This window comes from Oncorhynchus nerka, linkage group LG3, assembly GCF_034236695.1.
Source record: "Oncorhynchus nerka isolate Pitt River linkage group LG3, Oner_Uvic_2.0, whole genome shotgun sequence".
In the NCBI taxonomy this organism is placed as follows: Eukaryota; Metazoa; Chordata; class Actinopteri; order Salmoniformes; family Salmonidae; genus Oncorhynchus; species Oncorhynchus nerka.
In genome coordinates, this window is record NC_088398.1 from 1,468,786 (window position 1) to 1,488,904 (window position 20,119).

The window sequence follows — 20,119 nt, forward strand, 5'->3', positions numbered from 1 at the left end:
TTGTTTCACACACACACACACCACCTGACTCTGGTTAGCACACACAAACAAAATCAGATATTACATAGTTTATTCCTTGCATATTAATTAAGACTGTACAGAAATGAATAAAATGTGAAATTAAATGTGACCTAAGCAGCATCAAAAGCCATGTCCATTGCCGCACAGGTTTGGTTTCTCCACAGGTCTAGGATCAGCAGATTGGTGTTAAGACGATGCTTCACACACACACACACTGCAGGTCTCCAGACCGACTGACTCAGGATCAGAGAATAACAGAGATCCTCTGATACACCAGGCAGCACATCAGTTTCCCAAGCCTCCAGACAGGAATACAGAACTGCATCATGGGCACTAAGAGGAGCAAATCCACACACCAGGGCCATATAGTACAACATGTAAACCATAACATACTACACAGTCCTACATACTTGGTAGAATATTTTACAGGTAACATGTAGCTGAAAGGAAATGATGTTGTCAGAAAACAGTTTGGCAAACGTCTTCTATTTTGGAGTCAAACTATGTACAGTATCTACTGTATGTAATGACAAGACTCATACTTACACCGCTTCACACGCTGTGTTTAACATCTTAGCTGGTGAGAGAAAAACAGAGGAGAAAGAGTGAAAAGGAGGAAGAGAGAAACACATCCAGAGACACGCAGGAAATAGAACCTCACCCTCGTGCCCCTCTCTCCCTCTCGTAGTGTCTCAGTCAGTCAGTCCAGTATCTCCTTGATGCACCAGCAGCAGAGTACAAAGTAGACGCACTCCTTGAGGGACTGGATGAAGCCGTAGGCAATGTTCCCACCAAGGAAGTTCTTCCCTCTGCCTAGGCCCATGGCCATGTCACGCAGGTTCTGCCCGAGGGAGGAGGGCATGGCCTGGGGGAGAGGACGCTGGGGGTGCATGGCTCTGTGGCACTGCTCCACACGGAGGACAGGTGGAAGAAATGATAGAAATGGGAGATGAGAGGAATAGGGGTCAGGTCAATCCCAGAGGAGTAGAGGAGGAAAGGAAGAGGAGAAGACCAGGGTTGGACTGGGTGTGAGTGGACAGAGAGCTCCTGTCCAGAGAGCTCCTGTCCAGAGAGCTCCTCCTATAGTGACATCAACACTACCAACACCAGGGGGTGTTCTCTCAGCTCCTGATCTTTCTCTATTCTATTCTTCTACACTCTGGAACACAGACACACCAGTCACCCCTGGTTATGAAACATTTTGTTCGCTGGCTCTGGGTGTGTTCTGCACCCCACCATCCCTCTCTCTCTCCCTCCCTCCAGCTCTCTCTCTGCATCTCTAGGGTTCTTGCCAGTCTGGAACAGTCTCTCCCTATGTAAAGCATAATCTATCCACCACACCTACGGTACACCCCTCAGGATAGTTCCAGTATCACCTGCTCAATGCAGCTCTACTGTAAAAGCGCACAATATGCCTCCTCTCTTTGTCCAGTGACTGTCTATTGTTTCTCTCATCTGGTAATATGTGTTTTGTGTTCTGAACAGGTTGAAATAAGTAAGCCCCACTATTCTGATTTCTATATTGTTGGATGACTGCGTGGTGGTCATCGTCCAGGTTGAAATGATTCTGAGAATGGCAGCTATAGGACATGTTATCACCAGAGGTATGAATATAGAACATTTGCTGACATGGACCCTGCACCAATGCACGTTCTCTAACCCCAGACCCTACTGTACACCTTGGCACTTAATGTAGAGGCACAACTATCCTCTACCTGCCCCCTGTGGTAACTCAACTAGCCTCTACCTCCCCCCCTGCGGTAACTCAACTAGCCTCTACCTCCCCCCCTGCGGTAACTCAACTAGCCTCTACCTCCCCCTGCGGTAACTCAACTAGCCTCTACCTCCCCCCCTGCGGTAACTCAACTAGCCTCTACCTCCCCCTGCGGTAACTCAACTAGCCTCTACCCTCCCCTGCGGTAACTCAACTAGCCTCTACCCCCTGTGGTAACTCAACTAGCCTCTACCCCCTGTGGTAACTCAACTAGCCTCTACCTCCCCCTGCGGTAACTCAACTAGCCTCTACCTCCCCCTGTGGTAACTCAACTAGCCTCTACTCCCCCCTGTGGTAACTCAACTATCCTCTACCTCCCCCTGCGGTAACTCAACTAGCCTCTACCCCCTGTGGTAACTCAACTAGCCTCTACCCCCTGCGTTAACTCAACTAGCCTCTACCCCTGCGGTAACTCAACTAGCCTCTACCCCCTGCGGTAACTCAACTAGCCTCTACCCCCCCTGTGGTAACTCAACTAACCTCTACCTCCCCCTGTGGTAACTCAACTAGCCTCTACCTCTCCCCCTGTGGTAACTCAACTAGCCTCTACCTCCCCCTGTGGTAACTCAACTAGCCTCTACCTCCCCTGCGGTAACTCAACTAGCCTCTACCCCCTGTGGTAACTCAACTAGCCTCTACCCCCTGCGTTAACTCAACTAGCCTCTACCCCCTGCGGTAACTCAACTAGCCTCTACCCCCTGCGGTAACTCAACTAGCCTCTACCCCCCCCCCTGTGGTAACTCAACTAACCTCTACCTCCCCCTGTGGTAACTCAACTAGCCTCTACCTCCCCTGCGGTAACTCAACTAGCCTCTACCTCTCCCCCTGTGGTAACTCAACTAGCCTCTACCTCCCCCTGCGGTAACTCAACTAGCCTCTACCTCCCCCTGCGGTAACTCAACTAGCCTCTACCTCCCCCTGCGGTAACTCAACTAGCCTCTACCCCCTCCCCCTGTGGTAACTCAACTAGCCTCTACCCCCTCCCCTGTGGTAACTCAACTAGCCTCTACCCCCCGTGGTAACTCAACTAGCCTCTACCTCCCCCCGGTGGTAACTCAACTAGCCTCTACCCCCTCCCCCTGTGGTAACTCAACTAGCCTCACCCTCCCCCTGTGGTAACTCAACTAGCCTCTACCTCCCCCTGTGGTAACTCAACTAGCCTCTACCCCCCCCTGTGGTAACTCAACTAATCTCTACCTCCCCCTGTGGTAACTCAACTAGCCTCTACCTCTCCCCTGTGGTAACTCAACTAGCCTCTACCTCCCCCTGCGGTAACTCAACTAGCCTCTACCCCTCCCCCTGTGGTAACTCAACTAGCCTCTACCCCCTCCCCTGTGGTAACTCAACTAGCCTCTACACCCCGTGGTAACTCAACTAGCCTCTACCTCCCCGGTGGTAACTCAACTAGCCTCTACCCCCTCCCCCTGTGGTAACTCAACTAGCCTCACCTCCCCCTGTGGTAACTCAACTAGCCTCTACCTCCCCCTGTGGTAACTCAACTAGCCTCTACCCCCCTGTGGTAACTCAACTAATCTCTACCTCCCCTGTGGTAACTCAACTAGCCTCTACCTCTCCCCTGTGGTAACTCAACTAGCCTCTACCTCCCCTGTGGTAACTCAACTAGCCTCTACCTCCCCTGTGGTAACTCAACTAGCCTCTACCCCCTGTGGTAACTCAACTAGCCTCTACCTCTCCCCCTGTGGTAACTCAACTAGCCTCTACCCCCTGTGGTAACTCAACTAGCCTCTACCTCTCCCCCTGTGGTAACTCAACAAGCCTCTACCCCCCTGTGGTAACTCAACTAGCCTCTACCCCCTGTGGTAACTCAACTAACCTCTACCTCCCCGTGGTAACTCAACTAGCCTCTACCCTCCCCACTGTGGTAACTCAACTAACCTCTACCTCCCCCTGTGGTAACTCAACTAGCCTCTACCTCCCCCTGTGGTAACTCAACTAGCCTCTACCTCCCCCTGTGGTAACTCAACTAGCCTCTACCTCTCCCCCTGTGGTAACTCAACTAGACTCTACCTCCCCCTGTGGTAACTCAACTAGCCTCTAACCCCCCTGTGGTAACTCAAGTAACTTCTTCCTGCCCGATCCTGTCTCTTTCCTTGTCCTCTCATAATCTCCTTGATCGTCTCCTCGAAGTGTATAACTTCAATTAAAACAATATATCGTCCTCACCTGTATTTAGCAGAATAAATAAGTAAAGGGGATATGTTCTATTTAATAGTTATGAATCAACATTTTAGAAAACACATCACAGGAGACGAAAGTGTAAATCCAGAAACTGCATTTTAAAGCCAAACTCACCAAGAAAGATTCATGACATATGCATTTATATGCAATCTGTGATTTCAGGTACAGGTGTAAACAGATGTATTTTCCCCCAAAAGAACAAGAGCATTACAACAGAACTGTAAAAAGTAAAAAATTAAATCAATATATTTGTGAAGGCTAATTGAAAATAACCCTTTGGCTTTCAAAACTCAAATTAAAAAGTACATCAAAACAACAATATAGAAACTGTAAAAAAAATGATTTCCATGCAACAAAGGCAACTGTGATGAACAATGACAACGCTAGAATGTTTCACAAATTATGTAGAGGATAGATGATTCCTTTTACACACACACCTTGGGGTTTGTATACTTGTTTTCTTGTTGCCTATCCAGGACCTATAGTCACTTAAACAGTCTGTGTCTAACAGTCTGTGTGTTTGTGACAGAATGAAGCAAAGGCCTCACACACAGAGCACAAGTGCCACCATGTAAGAACTACACAACCCCCTACACTCCCAACCATAAACTCTGATCATCCACACATCCTCTCTCACAACACACACACAAGCACGATGAGAAAGATGAATAAAACAATTCCCCAGTTTCCCAGAAATCCTGGTTAAAATAATCCTAGAATTACACAAGCGAATAAACAGGAATTCCGTGAATCCTCCAACCAGGATTTCTGGAAAACCACAGGATTTTGCAACCCTACTGATGAGACAGAAATATTTTGTACAGCAGGTGGCAGATCCCAGTTTACTCTTCACTTCCACATTTACAGTTTGGTTTCAGCCTCCCTCAAAAACCTGGACATGGTTCATTGGCTAGAATCAAAATGAATTAGATTCAGAGAGAAAAGTATTCCGTGGGTATTACATGTGAAATACAGTATCTGGTTCTGTCCCACCCATGTTATTAATAACATCTAAACAATAAAGACTTTCATTTCAGAACCAAGAACTCAAACCAACCAATCAGATCTGATGTTATTTACAGGTGGAGTGGAAATCCCTCTAATGAGAGCTGCGACATCAAGCAACCGTGACAACAACAAGTGACAACAGGAAGTAAGAATGAATGTGCAATAGAGGAGCGGATTGGCATCACTGGACCTGGGTGGTGAGAGTCAGTGTCCTTTTTGCAGAGTCTTTGATGGACTGAGAGACCATGTGACAGGATCCAACGGTCCACTACATTTGGATTAAGTACATCAACTGACTGTACAATAAGCACAGTACATTAGGTGACAGACTGCACTGGAGTGAGGTGACTGCATCGAAGAAACAAGGCACGAGTAAAAGATACAAAACATATCATGAAGAGAAGGAGGGAGAGGATGATTCCTCCACGTTCTCTCCCTCTACCATCTTCTAATTCCAAGGAAAACAACACGTCAAAGTCCAACGTCTGACCAACGTTCGCGAAGCTCCCAGATTTTGTTGTGAACAACACTGCAGTTTTCCCTGCAGTGAGCTGACAAGAAACACATCACACACTAATGCTTACGCTAATGCTAACGCTAAAAGCTAATCTCCTGACCAAGTGTTGCAGCACATTTGGGGAGGAGATAAAATCTATGCTTTGAATGCTCTGGACCGAACGCTTTCGGCATTAAACACACTTCATCCAGTATGCCCCCCAACCTCTCCACTCCCCACCCGTCCAGACAGAGACATGGCCATAGATTGTCAAGGCAAGCAGATATTAACAACAAATCCATTGAAAAGCAAGAAAATATTGGCATTAATCCGAACTACGATTCCAACACAGCACCGATTAAATTGTGACAGCCGCATTTGGGTTGACTGTGACATCGTCGTAGAATTGGTTTTGAGCTCTTTCAGATGACATCGTGTCTAGGTCTGATGACATCTCTAGATGTGGAACCTCCCCCTGGCCTCCTGCCCCTTCCCAGTCTTCTCTCCATCCCTCTCTATGTAAAGACACTATACTCCCAATGAAAGTACACATGACAGATACAGACTAGCACACTGTATGTTGGTGTAGGAGTCATCTCCATGGTTTCTGCTGCCCCAGTCCAACCAAGTCCACTTTCTTTGTCATGATCAGGACAGAAAGGTAAGACCAGTCCCATGCAGACAGAAAGGAAAGACCAGTCCCATGCAGACAGACAGGGAGACCAGTCCCATGCAGACAGACAGGGAGACCAGTCCCATGCAGACAGACAGGGAGACCAGTCCCATGCAGACAGACAGGCGGATGTCGGACATCCTTTTATCAAACTCCACCTTCGGAGGCCGGAAAGAAACCTTGTCCATATTTGGACAGACGGAGACAATGGCTGTTGGTATAGCAACCCTCTTTTTGCATACAGAGACGTCCTCCGTGACATCATCAGGTATCACTCAGGGTCAATGGTCAAAGATGAAAGGTATTTTATTGGAAGTGGCTTGATGGTAAGCGAGGGCCCTGATTGGTGTGGACACAAAAATGTCAATGCATATTAACAGGAGGCCTGATCTCAGTCATGATTGGTTATTCATGTGTTCCACTGATATTTGATTGGCTGTTCCTGTGTTCCACTGATATTTGATTGGAGGATCCATGTCTGAGCTCTCTGATGAGTCCAATCATCAGACAAGTCTTTGGAGTGCTTCTGTGACGGTGAGAGAAACTGTTTCCTCTGCCATGTCTGGATCAAGACCTCTCCCTCCATTCCTTTCTCTACGTTTCACTCCTCCCCTCCAAGGTGCATAGTCCTTTACTATGATATAATCATTTCTGAATGAATGGCATGATTTAATTAATAATGCTCCATTTTTTTACTAAATTGTATTCATTTCTGTCCCGATGAGAAGGAAAATAAAGTGTTCCTAGGTGTTACTCCCACGTTCTTTGGAGGGATGGAGGGAGTGGACCTCGATGACGGAAGGATGAACAGAAGGAGGGATCACGGAGGTAACAGTGAGTCGTCAAGGAGGAGAGAAGGGTGTGAGGAAAAGCAGAGAGCAAATGATTTTGGCAGAAAGAGTTAGAGGTGTTTTTTTTGGCTTTCCTTAATGTTGTCAGCACTGCTTATGTGTGTAGTGTTTCTGAGAGTGTGTGTGTGTTGCATTTCTGCGTGTGTGTGTTCAGGCCCTGTGCTCCACTGGTTGTTGCAGACACACCTCACTGCCTGCTGATACGATGGGCAGTCTGTTGTCCATGTGGTAACTGATCAGGTGGCTCACACTCTCAAAGTGGTGGTCTTTGGTACGTACCTGAGTAGTTGGACAACACACACAGACAGACACACACACACACACACAGAGAAAGAGAGAGGGTCACAAAACATATCACGTCACAGCTGATAAGTGGGAAGGCTTCGGGTGGCTCGCTCTAACTCAGACACCTCTCCCTCCCAACTCACCACTCCCTCTGGGTCGACCAGTAGTAGGTGTTTGGGCTGACCCCCCTGTTGTCCAGTCAGGACGTACTGTCCAGGGGTGGTGCCTGACTCTCGGACCAGGAAGTCTCCGTCACGGGTCAGCAGTCTCTCAGCCTGCCTGCGACTCAGGCTGCCGTGGAACCAGGCCTCGCACTGCAGCTGTTCCACCAGAGGGGGCGCCGCTGAGACCCCCAGACCTGATACACCCAGGGAATCATCAAAAGGCTCTGAGGGGAGAAGGAGAGAGGGCAGAGCGAGAGAGACGTTTTGAAACCATATGACCAGACCAGATTAATTCTTGATACATTCAGGATAACAATATTCTAATTTCCCCTATGTCCAAACCCAAATGAAAAAACTAATGACTTCTACTGTAGTGTAATTACTGCAATATAGCTGATAACCATTCTAATTAGTCTTATCTGAGATGATTGATAGTGACTGCTATAGACTGCAGGGCCAGTTGATGTATTGTATACAGACTCTAGCTGATAGGGCCAACTGGGACTCACTCATGTCGAACGCATCTCTGTGAGCATTGCCATTGGCTGCAGCTGTTGCGAGGCGGGGTTTATCCACATTGACGTATGAGGGGTCATCACACAGGTCCCGCCCTCCCTCCTTTGCTCCCACTGAAACAACCAATCAGAGGAGTTTAATCACATAACTGTCTGTCAGTATCACCTGGGAGGTGTTCAGGGATGGGAAACATTTAGAGTAGAACAGCTATATAGAATATCTGTTCTGCGATGTCACAGATAGAAGAACCCAGATAATTCACAGGATGTTGTTGGGGAATAATCAGAATTTGTTGGTAACATAGGTAAGATGTTTTATATTCATCATATGTTTGTAAGTTACTTCTCATAAGAATGTTATTTTTGTATAATACTGTGGCATGGTTGCAGTATCTGTTCTATGTCAAGACTAAGTTGCATGGGCCGGAGAGAGGGGAGAGGTCAAGGGATCATCAAGCGTGTATCTCTTGGCTCCACAATGTCTGTGTGCCAGTCAGTGTGTCTCTGTGATCTTGTCAAGATAGGATGGATTTGATATATGCCTGTTGATATGGAGTATTGGTTTATGGTTCTGAGTTTGAGAAAGGAGACAAAGCTGAACAATGAATTATGCCAATGCTGTCTTGTCCTGTGTATCTTTGCTATAAAGGATCCCATTTGCCATTGTGTTGGTACTCTCAACTTTTCATTAGAGATACTGAACTGTTGAAAGTCAAAATGCTATTGCAATGTGGAAGGGGCTCTCAGAGAATTCATGGAGAGACACTGAATTTATCTGAGAGTCACAGGATTGTGATAGAGCTCATATAATTAAAGATGGACTTTGATAACTAACTCTGACTTGTGTGTGTGGTTTGCTCCCATGATTTGGTAAATAGAGGAAATTTCCACGACACTGTATAAATCTGAGGCATCCGTTTAGAAATTCTTCTCACCAGCAGATATGGTGATGAGAGGAAGTCTAGTGGGAGGAGATGGAGTTAGATGAAACCTACTACAACTACTAAGGACATGGTGATGAGAGGAAGTCCAGTGGGAGGAGATGGAGTTAGATGAAACCTACTACAATTACTAAGGACATGGTGATGAGAGGAAGTCCAGTGGGAGGAGATGGAGTTAGATGAAACCTACTATAACTACTAAGGACATGGTGATGAGAGGAAGTCCAGTAGGAGGAGATGGAGTTAGATGAAACCTACTACAACTACTAAGGACATGGTGATGAGAGGAGGTCCAGTGGGAGGAGATGGAGTTAGATGAAACCTACTACAACTACTAAGGACATGGTGATGAGAGGAAGTCCAGTGGGAGGAGATGGAGTTAGATGAAACCTACTATAACTACTAAGGACATGGTGATGAGAGGAAGTCCAGTGGGAGGAGATGGAGTTAGATGAAACCTACTACAACTACTAAGGACATGGTGATGAGAGGAGGTCCAGTGGGAGGAGATGGAGTTAGATGAAACCTACTACAACTACTAAGGACATGGTGATGAGAGGAAGTCCAGTGGGAGGAGATGGAGTTAGATGAAACCTACTACAACTACTAAGGACATGGTGATGAGAGGAGGTCCAGTGGGAGGAGATGGAGTTAGATGAAACCTACTACAACTACTAAGGACATGGTGATGAGAGGAGGTCCAGTGGGAGGAGATGGAGTTAGATGAAACCTACTATAACTACTAAGGACATGGTGATGAGAGGAGGTCCAGTGGAGGAAGTGGGAGGAGATGGAGTTAGATGAAACCTACTACAACTACTAAGGACATGGTGATGAGAGGAAGTCCAGTGGGAGGAGATGGAGTTAGATGAAACCTACTATAACTACTAAGGACATGGTGATGAGAGGAGGTCCAGTGGGAGGAGATGGAGTTAGATGAAACCTACTATAACTACTAAGGACATGGTGATGAGAGGAGGTCCAGTGGGAGGAGATGGAGTTAGATGAAACCTACTACAACTACTAATGACATGGTGATGAGAGGAAGTCCAGTGGGAGGAGATGGAGTTAGATGAAACCTACTACAACTACTAATGACATGGTGATGAGAGGAAGTCCAGTGGGAGGAGATGGAGTTAAATGAAACCTACTACAACTACTAAGGACATGGTGATGAGAAGAAGTCCAGTGGGAGGAGATGGAGTTAGATGAAACCTACTATAACTACTAAGGACATGGTGATGAGAGGAAGTCCAGTGGGAGGAGATGGAGTTAGATGAAACCTACTACAACTACTAATGACATGGTGATGAGAGGAAGTCCAGTGGGAGGAGATGGAGTTAGATGAAACCTACTACAACTACTAAGGACATGGTGATGAGAGGAAGTCCAGTGGGAGGAGATGGAGTTAGATGAAACCTACTATAACTACTAAGGACATGGTGATGAGAGGAGGTCCAGTGGGAGGAGATGGAGTTAGATGAAACCTACTACAACTACTAAGGACATGGTGATGAGAGGAAGTCCAGTGGGAGGAGATGGAGTTAGATGAAACCTACTACAACTACTAAGGACATGGTGATGAGAGGAAGTCCAGTGGGAGGAGATGGAGTTAGATGAAACCTACTACAACTACTAAGGACGTACAACTACTAATGAGTTAATTGTTACAGCATTAATTTAATCACATAATCATTTAAACGTAGTAAATTGATTTGATTAAATAATTGTTATCGCATTAATGGTATTCACGTCACAACACCCCTATGGGAACACAGAGACCAGTTGAAACACACACTGTCCTAGAGCAACACACACTGTCCTAGAGCAACACACACTGTCCGAGAGCAACACACACTGTCCTAGAGCAACACACACTGTCCGAGAGCAACACACACTGTCCGAGAGCAACACACACTGTCCTAGAGCAACACACACTGTCCTAGAGCAACACACACTGTCCTAGAGCAACACACACTGTCCGAGAGCAACACACACTGTCCGAGAGCAACACACACTGTCCTAGAGCAACACACGCTGTCCTAGAGCAACACACACTGTCCGAGAGCAACACACACTGTCCGAGAGCAACACACGCTGTCCTAGAGCAACACACACTGTCCGAGAGCAACACACACTGTCCGAGAGCAACACACGCTGTCCTAGAGCAACACACACTGTCCGAGAGCAACACACACTGTCCGACGAGAGCAACACACACTGTCCGAGAGCAACACACACTGTCCGAGAGCCGAGAGCAACACACACTGTCCTAGAGCAACACACACTGTCCTAGAGCAACACACACTGTCCTAGAGCAACACACACTGTCCTAGAGCTGTCCTAGAGCAACACACACTGTCCTAGAGCAACACACACTGTCCTAGAGCAACACACACTGTCCTAGAGCAACACACACTGTCCGAGAGCAACACACACTGTCCGAGAGCAACACACACTGTCCGAGAGCAACACACACTGTCCTAGAGCAACACACACTGTCCTAGAGCAACACACACTGTCCTAGAGCAACACACACTGTCCGAGAGCAACACACACTGTCCTAGAGCAACACACACTGTCCTAGAGCAACACACACTGTCCGAGAGCAACACACACTGTCCGAGAGCAGCACACACTGTCCGAGAGCAACACACACTGTCCGAGAGCAACACAGAGCAACACACACTGTCCGAGAGCAACACACACTGTCCTAGAGCAACACACACTGTCCGAGAGCAACACACACTGTCCGACGAGAGCAACACACACTGTCCGAGAGCAACACACACTGTCCGAGAGCAACACACACTGTCCTAGAGCAACACACACTGTCCTAGAGCAACACACACTGTCCTAGAGCTGTCCTAGAGCAACACACACTGTCCTAGAGCAACACACACACTGTCCTAGAGCAACACACACTGTCCTAGAGCAACACACACTGTCCGAGAGCAACACACACTGTCCGAGAGCAACACACACTGTCCGAGAGCAACACACACTGTCCTAGAGCAACACACACTGTCCTAGAGCAACACACACTGTCCTAGAGCAACACACACTGTCCGAGAGCAACACACACTGTCCTAGAGCAACACACACTGTCCTAGAGCAACACACACTGTCCTAGAGCAACACACACTGTCCGAGAGCAACACACACTGTCCGAGAGCAGCACACACTGTCCGAGAGCAACACACACTGTCCGAGAGCAACACACACTGTCCGAGAGCAACACACACAAGGTCAATCTGACTCATTTCCTCTCACTGTGTCCGTGTCATTCTCTCACTGCAAGTCATTGTATTGTGTCACCTCATATCCTTTAGCTGAGTGTGTGTGTGTGTGTGTGTGTGTGTGTGTGTGTGTGAGTGTGTGTGTGTGTGTGAGAGAGAGAGAGTGAGAGGGATGGCTCACTTGGTAGAGGGGGAAGCGGCTGCTTGTGAATATCATTCTGACCCGGCTGTCCATAGGGCTGAAAAGACACACACCAGAAGCAATTAAGATACAGATGGAAAAACATACATTACACTGATCATCTGACGAGACACACACACACTGTGAGGTGAATAAGGAGAGTGCCAGAGAGAGTGGAAGACTAAGGCCTGCCGTGATGTGAGACTGGGTCAGATGATTAGCCTACATACCGAAGTGCCCTCTCTCTCCTGGAGCTGCAGTCTGGATTCAATACAATTGACTAACAATTACTTGATGTGTGTGTGTGTGTATGTAATATATATCTCACCAGCGTAGCCACAGGGCGGGCCCTCATGTCCACCAGTCCCCCAGGAGGAGGTTGTTTCCCGGGGAAGTTATTATAGTACGGAACATCTGCAGGGGGCGGTGCTCCCTCATCTTCCTCTTCCTCCCATGCTGAGCCATCAAACGGAGCCATCCTGAGAAAGGGAAGAGGAGTTAGAACTCAGGAGTGACACACACACACACACACACACACACACACACACACACACACACACACACACACACCTGTCATGGGGGGTGACCAGTTTGGGGGGGTTCTTCAGGTACTGTTTGAAGCGTAGTTCGAAGGCCTGCCCTATGGTACTGATGACTTCCTGGGCCAAGCCCTCCGAACACTCCAGGATATGACACGCTGGACAGAAAGGAAGCAGAGAGGAGGGTAAACAACAGAGGTAAGGAAACAGAATATTGGCACTGCCTCACTGTCCAAAGAAAGGTACTGAACAGGGATTTGATGTGCTGCTGGATAAATATATTGAGTTTGTGTTTATTTTTACAGGGACAGTGCACATGAATCAATGTTTCAGTAAAAGTGCCGGTTTTAGCCAGCTGGCTAATTTTCAACTGCAGTCCCTGGGCAGGTTATTAAAAACAATTACAATATAGACAATCAATGAGCAGTGAGCACACACAGAATAATATAGGACAAGCAACATGTAGCATGCAGACAAAGCAATAGCACAAAAAGCAACCAAACAAAATACATAAAAGCAACAAAGTGGAGGGATGACATTGATGTAAGGTACTGAACAAGGACCGGATGTGCTGCTGGATAAATCTACTGGAGGGATGACATTGATGTAAGGTACTGAACAAGGACTGGATGTACTGCTGGATAAATCTACTGGAGGGATGACATTGATGTAAGGTACTGAACAAGGACCGGATGTGCTGCTGGATAAATCTATTGGAGGGATGACATTGATGTAAGGTACTGAACAAGGACCGGATGTGCTGCTGGATAAATCTATTGGAGGGATGACATTGATGTAAGGTACTGAACAAGGACCGGATGTGCTGCTGGATAAATCTATTGGAGGGATGACATTGATGTAAGGTACTGAACAAGGACCGGATGTGCTGCTGGATAAATCTATTGGAGGGATGACATTGATGTAAGGTACTGAACAAGGACCGGATGTGCTGCTGGATAAATCTATTGGAGGGATGACATTGATGTAAGGTACTGAACAAGGACCGGATGTGCTGCTGGATAAATCTATTGGAGGGATGACATTGATGTAAGGTACTGAACAAGGACCGGATGTGCTGCTGGATAAATCTATTGGAGGGATGACATTGATGTAAGGTACTGAACAAGGACCGGATGTGCTGCTGGATAAATCTATTGGAGGGATGACATTGATGTAAGGTACTGAACAAGGACCGGATGTGCTGCTGGATAAATCTATTGGAGGGATGACATTGATGTAAGGTACTGAACAAGGACCGGGTGTGCTGCTGGATAAATCTATTGGAGGGATGACATTGATGTAAGGTACTGAACAAGGACTGGATGTGCTGCTGGATAAATCTATTGGAGGGATGACATTGATGTAAGGTACTGAACAAGGACCGGATGTGCTGCTGGATAAATCTATTGGAGGGATGACATTGATGTATGGTACTGAACAAGGACCGGATGTGCTGCTGGATAAATCTATTGGAGGGATGACATTGATGTATGGTACTGAACAAGGACTGGGTGTGCTGCTGGATAAATCTACTGGAGGGATGACATTGATGTAAGGTACTGAACAAGGACTGGGTGTGCTGCTGGATAAATCTATTGGAGGGTGACGATGTAAGGTACTGAACAAGGACTGGATGTGCTGCTGGATAAATCTATTGGAGGGATGACATTGAGTCTCACCTCTCTGGTTGACTGGGTCTTTGGCCACGTATGCTACATACTCTGCTGTGTCCTGAGGGAGAGAAAAGAGAAGAGGGGGATGGGGAGGAGGAAGAGAGGGTGGGAGGGGTAAATGAGAGGGAAATATGAAGAGGAGGGTGAGGAGAAAAGGGGAGAGTGGGTGAGTTGGAAGAGAGAAGGAAGCAAAGACGTTTAGTCGGAAGAGCTATTAACACACAATGATCTAGAGGAGGAAGAGGAAGAGCTATTAACACACAATGATCTAGAGGAGGAAGAGGACGAGCTATTAACACACCATGATCTAGAGGAGGAAGAGGAAGAGCTATTAACACACAATGATCTAGAGGAGGAAGAGGCAGAGCTATTAACACACAATGATCTAGAGGAGGAAGAGGAAGAGCTATTAACACACAATGATCTAGAGGAGGAAGAGGAAGAGCTATTAACACACAATGATCTAGAGAGGAGGAAGAGCTATTACCACACCATGATCTAGAGAGGAGGAAGAGGAAGAGCTACTAACACACCATGATCTAGAGATGAGGAAGAGGAAGAGCTACTAACACACAATGATCTGGACAGGAGGAAGAGGAAGAGCTATTAACACACAATGATCTAGAGGAGGAAGAGGAAGAGCTATTAACACACAATGATCTAGAGGAGGAAGAGGAAGAGCTATTAACACAATGATCTAGAGGAGGAAGAGCTATTAACACACAATGATCTAGAGAGGAAGAAAAGGAAGAGCTATTAAAACACAATGAACTAGAGAGGAAGAAGAGAGGAGGAGGAAGAGAAAGAGCTATTAAAACACAATGAACTAGAGAGGAAGAAGAGAGGAGGAGGAAGAGAAAGAGCAATTAACACACCATGATCTAGAGAGGAAGAAGAGGAAGAGCTATTAAAATACAATGAACTAGAGAGGAGGAAGAGGAAGAGCTATTAACACACCATGATCTAGAGAGGAGGAAGAGGAAGAGCTACTAACATACCATGATCTAGAGAGGAGGAAGAGGAAGAGCTACTAACACACCATGCTCTAGAGTTGAGGAAGAGGAAGAGCTACTAACACACCATGATCTAGAGGAGGAAGAGGAAGAGCTATTAACACACCATGATCTACAGGAGGAAGAGGAAGAGCTATTAACACACCATGATCTAGAGGAGGAAGAGGAAGAGCTATTAACACACCATGATCTAGAGAGGAGGAAGAGGAAGAGCTACTAACACACCATGATCTAGAGGAGGAAGAGGAAGAGCTATTAACACACCATGATCTAGAGAGGAGGAAGAGGAAGAGCTACTAACACACCATGATCTAGAGGAGGAAGAGGAAGAGCTATTAACACACCATGATCTAGAGAGGAGGAAGAGGAAGAGCTACTAACACACCATGATCTAGAGAGGAGGAAGAGGAAGAGCTACTAACACACCATGATCTAGAGTTGAGGAAGAGGAAGAGCTACTAACACACCATGATCTAGAGGAGGAAGAGGAAGAGCTATTAACACACCATGATCTACAGGAGGAAGAGGAAGAGCTATTAACACACCATGATCTAGAGGAGGAAGAGGAAGAGCTATTAACACACCATGATCTAGAGGAGGAAGGGGAAGGGCTATTAACACACAATGATCTAGAGGAGGAAGAGGAAAAGCTATTAACATACAATGATCTAGAGGAGGAAGAGCTATTAACACACAATGATCTAGAGGAGGAAGAGGAAGAGCTATTAACACACAATGATCTAGATGAGGAAGAGGAATTAACACACAATGATCTAGAGGAGGAAGAGGAAGAGCTATTAACACACAATGATCTAGGAGGAAGAGCTATTAACACACAATGATCTAGAGAGGAGGAAGAGGAAGAGCTATTAACACACCATGATCTAGAGGAGGAAGAGCTATTAACACACAATGATCTAGAGAGGAGGAAGAGGAAGAGCTATTAACACACCATGATCTAGAGAGGAAGAAAAGGAAGAGCTATTGAAACACAATGAACTAGAGAGGAAGAAGAGAGGAGGAAGAGAAAGAGCAATTAACACACCATGATCTAGAGAGGAAGAAGAGGAAGAGCTATTGAAACACAATGAACTAGAGAGGAAGAAGAGAGGAGGAGGAAGAGAAAGAGCAATTAACACACCATGATCTAGAGAGGAAGAAGAGGAAGAGCTATTGAAACACAATTAACTAGAGAGGAAGAAGAGAGGAGGAGGAAGAGATGAGGAGGAAGTGCTGGAAGAGAAAGAATACATGTCTGAGGAAGAGAGGCAGGGAGTTCCACTGACGTGGATGAAGACAAAGGAAGGAGGAAAAGAGGAAAGGAGCTATGGAATACAGAGAGAGATGGATAGAGGAAAAGAAAGATGGACGGAGCAAGATGGAGAGGCGGCGTGACAGGGATAGCGGAGTAGATGGATGGACAGAGTGAAGCAGGGAGAGAGAGAGAGAGAGAGAGAGGCATAGAGAAGTAGATGGGTGGTCAGAGTGAAGCAGGGAGAGAGAGAGAGAGAGAGGCATAGAGGAGTAGATGGATGGACAGAGTGAAGCAGGGAGAGAGAGAGAGAGAGAGAGAGAGAGAGAGAGAGGCATAGAGGAGTAGATGGGTGGTCAGAGTGAAGCAGGGGAGAGAGAGAGAGAGAGAGAGAGAGGCATAGAGAAGTAGATGGGTGGACAGAGTGAAGCAGGGAGAGAGAGAGAGAGAGAGAGAGGCATAGAGGAGTAGATGGGTGGACAGAGTGAAGCAGGGAGAGAGAGAGAGAGAGAGAGAGGCATAGAGGAGTAGATGGGTGGACAGAGTGAAGCAGGGAGAGAGAGAGAGAGAGAGAGAGAGAGAGAGAGAGAGAGAGAGAGGCATAGAGGAGTAGATGGGTCGTCAGAGTGAAGCAGAGAGAGAGAGAGAGAGAGAGAGAGAGAGAGAGAGAGAGAGAGAGAGGCAGAGAAGTAGATGGGTGGTCAGAGGGAAGCAGGGAGAGAGAGAGAGAGAGAGAGAGAGGCATAGAGGAGTAGATGGGTGGTCAGAGTGAAGCAGGAGAGAGAGAGAGAGAGAGAGAGAGAGAGAGAGAGAGAGAGAGGCATAGAGAAGTAGATGGGTGGACAGAGTGAAGCAGGGAGAGAGAGAGAGAGAGAGAGAGAGAGGCATAGAGGAGTAGATGGGTGGTCAGAGTGAAGCAGGGAGAGAGAGAGAGAGAGAGAGAGAGAGAGAGAGAGAGAGGCATAGAGGAGTAGATGGGTCGTCAGAGTGAAGCAGAGAGAGAGAGAGAGAGAGAGAGAGAGGCATAGAGAAGTAGATGGGTGGTCAGAGGGAAGCAGGGAGAGAGAGAGAGAGAGAGAGAGAGAGAGAGAGGCATAGAGAAGTAGATGGGTGGTCAGAGTGAAGCAGGGAGAGAGAGAGAGAGAGAGAGAGAGAGAGAGAGAGAGAGGCATAGAGGAGTAGATGGGTGGACAGAGTGAAGCAGGAGAGAGAGAGAGAGAGAGAGAGAGAGAGAGAGAGAGAGAGAGGCATAGAGGAGTAGATGGGTCAGAGTGAAGCAGAAAAGAGAGAGAGAGAGAGAGAGAGAGAGAGAGAGAGAGAGAGGCATAGAGAAGTAGATGGGTGGTCAGAGTGAAGCAGGGAGAGAGAGAGAGAGAGAGAGAGAGAGAGAGAGGCATAGAGGAGTAGATGGGTGGACAGAGTGAAGCAGGGAGAGAGAGAGAGAGAGAGAGAGAGGCATAGAGGAGTAGATGGGTGGTCAGAGTGAAGCAGGGAGAGAGAGAGAGAGAGAGAGAGAGAGAGAGAGAGAGAGGGGCATAGAGGAGTAGATGGGTGGACAGAGTGAAGCAGGGAGAGAGAGAGAGAGAGAGAGAGAGAGAGAGAGAGTAGGAGAGAGAGAGAGAGAGAAGTAGATGGGTGGACAGAGGCAGAGCAATGAATAGAGTGGGTATAGAGGATGGATAGTGTGGTGAGCGAGGGAGAGGGCTGTATGACTCACTGGGTCTCCTCCAGAAGCGAAAGAGATGGACTGCATGTGATGATTTGCTATTATCTGTGAAAAGAGAGAGAGAGATCATGTCTCTCCATTCAGCAGTAGGGGTTGGTTCCATTGACAGTTAGATATAGTGTATACGAAATACCTAACTGACTGGATGATGTAATTAACACCATGTAACAGTCTGTAATAACAAACCCAGATAAATCAATAACAACAAACACTCATTCAGGATCCATGCCCGAGTGTGCTTGTGTGTGTGTGTCACCTGTTTGCAGTCAGAGGCCAGCAGGTTGAGGCTGCTGGTAGAGACCGTCAGGCTGATGGTCATCCCAGCAAACTGCAGGTTACGTTTCCCCAGAATGGACGTCATACAGCGAGACGACGGCTGGAGGGGGAGGGACATTCATGTTAAACAGAAGGCCAACAGGGGAAGGAAGATTTGACCAATAAGGAAGATGAAACACAAGATATTCTAAAGGATAACAACAGAACATAGTAAACGTACTGTACAATATACAGAGAAGAATGTGTGTGTGTGAAGGCAATAGAGAGGGAGAAGCATGTCTGAGCCGTGTGTGTGTGTGTGTGTGTGTGTGTGTGTGTGTGTGAAGGCAATAGAGAGGGAGAAGCATGTCTGAGCCGTGTGTGTGTGTGTGTGTGTGTGTGAAGGCAATAGAGAGGGAGAAGCATGTCTGAGCCGTGTGTGTGTGTGTGTGTGTGTGTATGTGTGTATATAGAAGAACAGCTGGCTGCAGGCTGCCACTGAAGCTTGTCCTAGTCAAGTCTCCCACAGTCTCACACAGTCCCCCACAGTCTCCCAGGGCCAGACATGATTTAGCCAAACCAGTCTGTTGTGTATATAGCTGTTTTATGTAGTGTTTGGGTGGATGCATTAAGTTTTACAGGAATGCCCCCCCAACTTAGTCACAAGTCTCCCTCATACAAGGGGCAGTGTGTACATGTTTTTTTTAATTTTTAATTTTTACCTTTATTTAACCAGGCAAGTCAGTTAAGAACAAATTCTTATTTTCAATGACGGCCTAGGAACATGTGTGAGAGAGACAGTGAGAGAGAAAGAGGGAGACAGAGGTAATTACCTGGAAGTACCACTGACCACAGAGTGGTCAATCCAGCTAAATCCAGATCCAACAACGCCCTGACCACGGCCCTCCACTTAACACATAAATAAATAATACTCTGTGTGTGTGTATATTGGTGTACCTTTCTCTTGCGTTGGGCTCCTTTGGCTCCAGGCACTGCCTCACACACCACTGAGATAGCCTCTCTGAAACAACAACACGTGTGAGAATCTCTCTGTAACACACTTGTGCGGATTTCACACTGTGCAGCAGATTAGATGAAATCTGGCAACATGTAACACAGACTTGATCATCCTGACAACCACACTCATCCTCACCATGGATACAAACATCACTATAGAAACCAGAAGGAAACCAGCAGGATTCCAGAACATGCTAATTTAGAGGTTGTGAGGGCGGTAGGCACACACACAATACTGTTAAACCTATACAGTCCTTTCAGATTGGCCAACACGGAATGGGTAGCGGCTAGGGACCA

At 47.0% G+C, this 20,119-nt stretch overlaps 1 protein-coding gene across 6 annotated transcripts in view; it reads right to left on the bottom strand.

Moving 5' to 3' along the window:
* Positions 1-53: 53 nt before the first annotated feature.
* The window catches only part of LOC115125349 (SHC-transforming protein 1-like), a 38,474-nt gene continuing 18,408 nt past the window's right edge, over positions 54-20,119 (bottom strand). For 2 of the 6 annotated variants that reach the window (XR_010460461.1, XR_010460464.1), the window contains exons 4-16: positions 19,763-19,826; positions 18,807-18,926; positions 18,542-18,595; positions 14,566-14,617; positions 12,918-13,044; positions 12,676-12,826; positions 12,348-12,405; positions 7,981-8,100; positions 7,451-7,695; positions 7,209-7,301; positions 683-925; positions 568-598; positions 54-354 (exon numbers count right to left, since the gene is read on the bottom strand). Coding sequence is in view for 3 of the 6 variants with exons in the window: in XM_065006996.1 (XP_064863068.1) it covers positions 722-925; positions 7,209-7,301; positions 7,451-7,695; positions 7,981-8,100; positions 12,348-12,405; positions 12,676-12,826; positions 12,918-13,044; positions 14,566-14,617; positions 18,542-18,595; positions 18,807-18,926; positions 19,763-19,826 (1,288 nt within the window). In the remaining 3 variants the exon portion in view is untranslated. Of the gene's footprint in view, positions 599-682; positions 1,789-4,071; positions 7,302-7,450; positions 7,696-7,980; positions 8,101-12,347; positions 12,406-12,675; positions 12,827-12,917; positions 13,045-14,565; positions 14,618-18,541; positions 18,596-18,806; positions 18,927-19,762; positions 19,827-20,119 lie in introns of those variants that run through there. The other 4 variants (XM_065006996.1, XM_065006999.1, XM_065006992.1 and 1 more) reach the window with 4 other exon arrangements.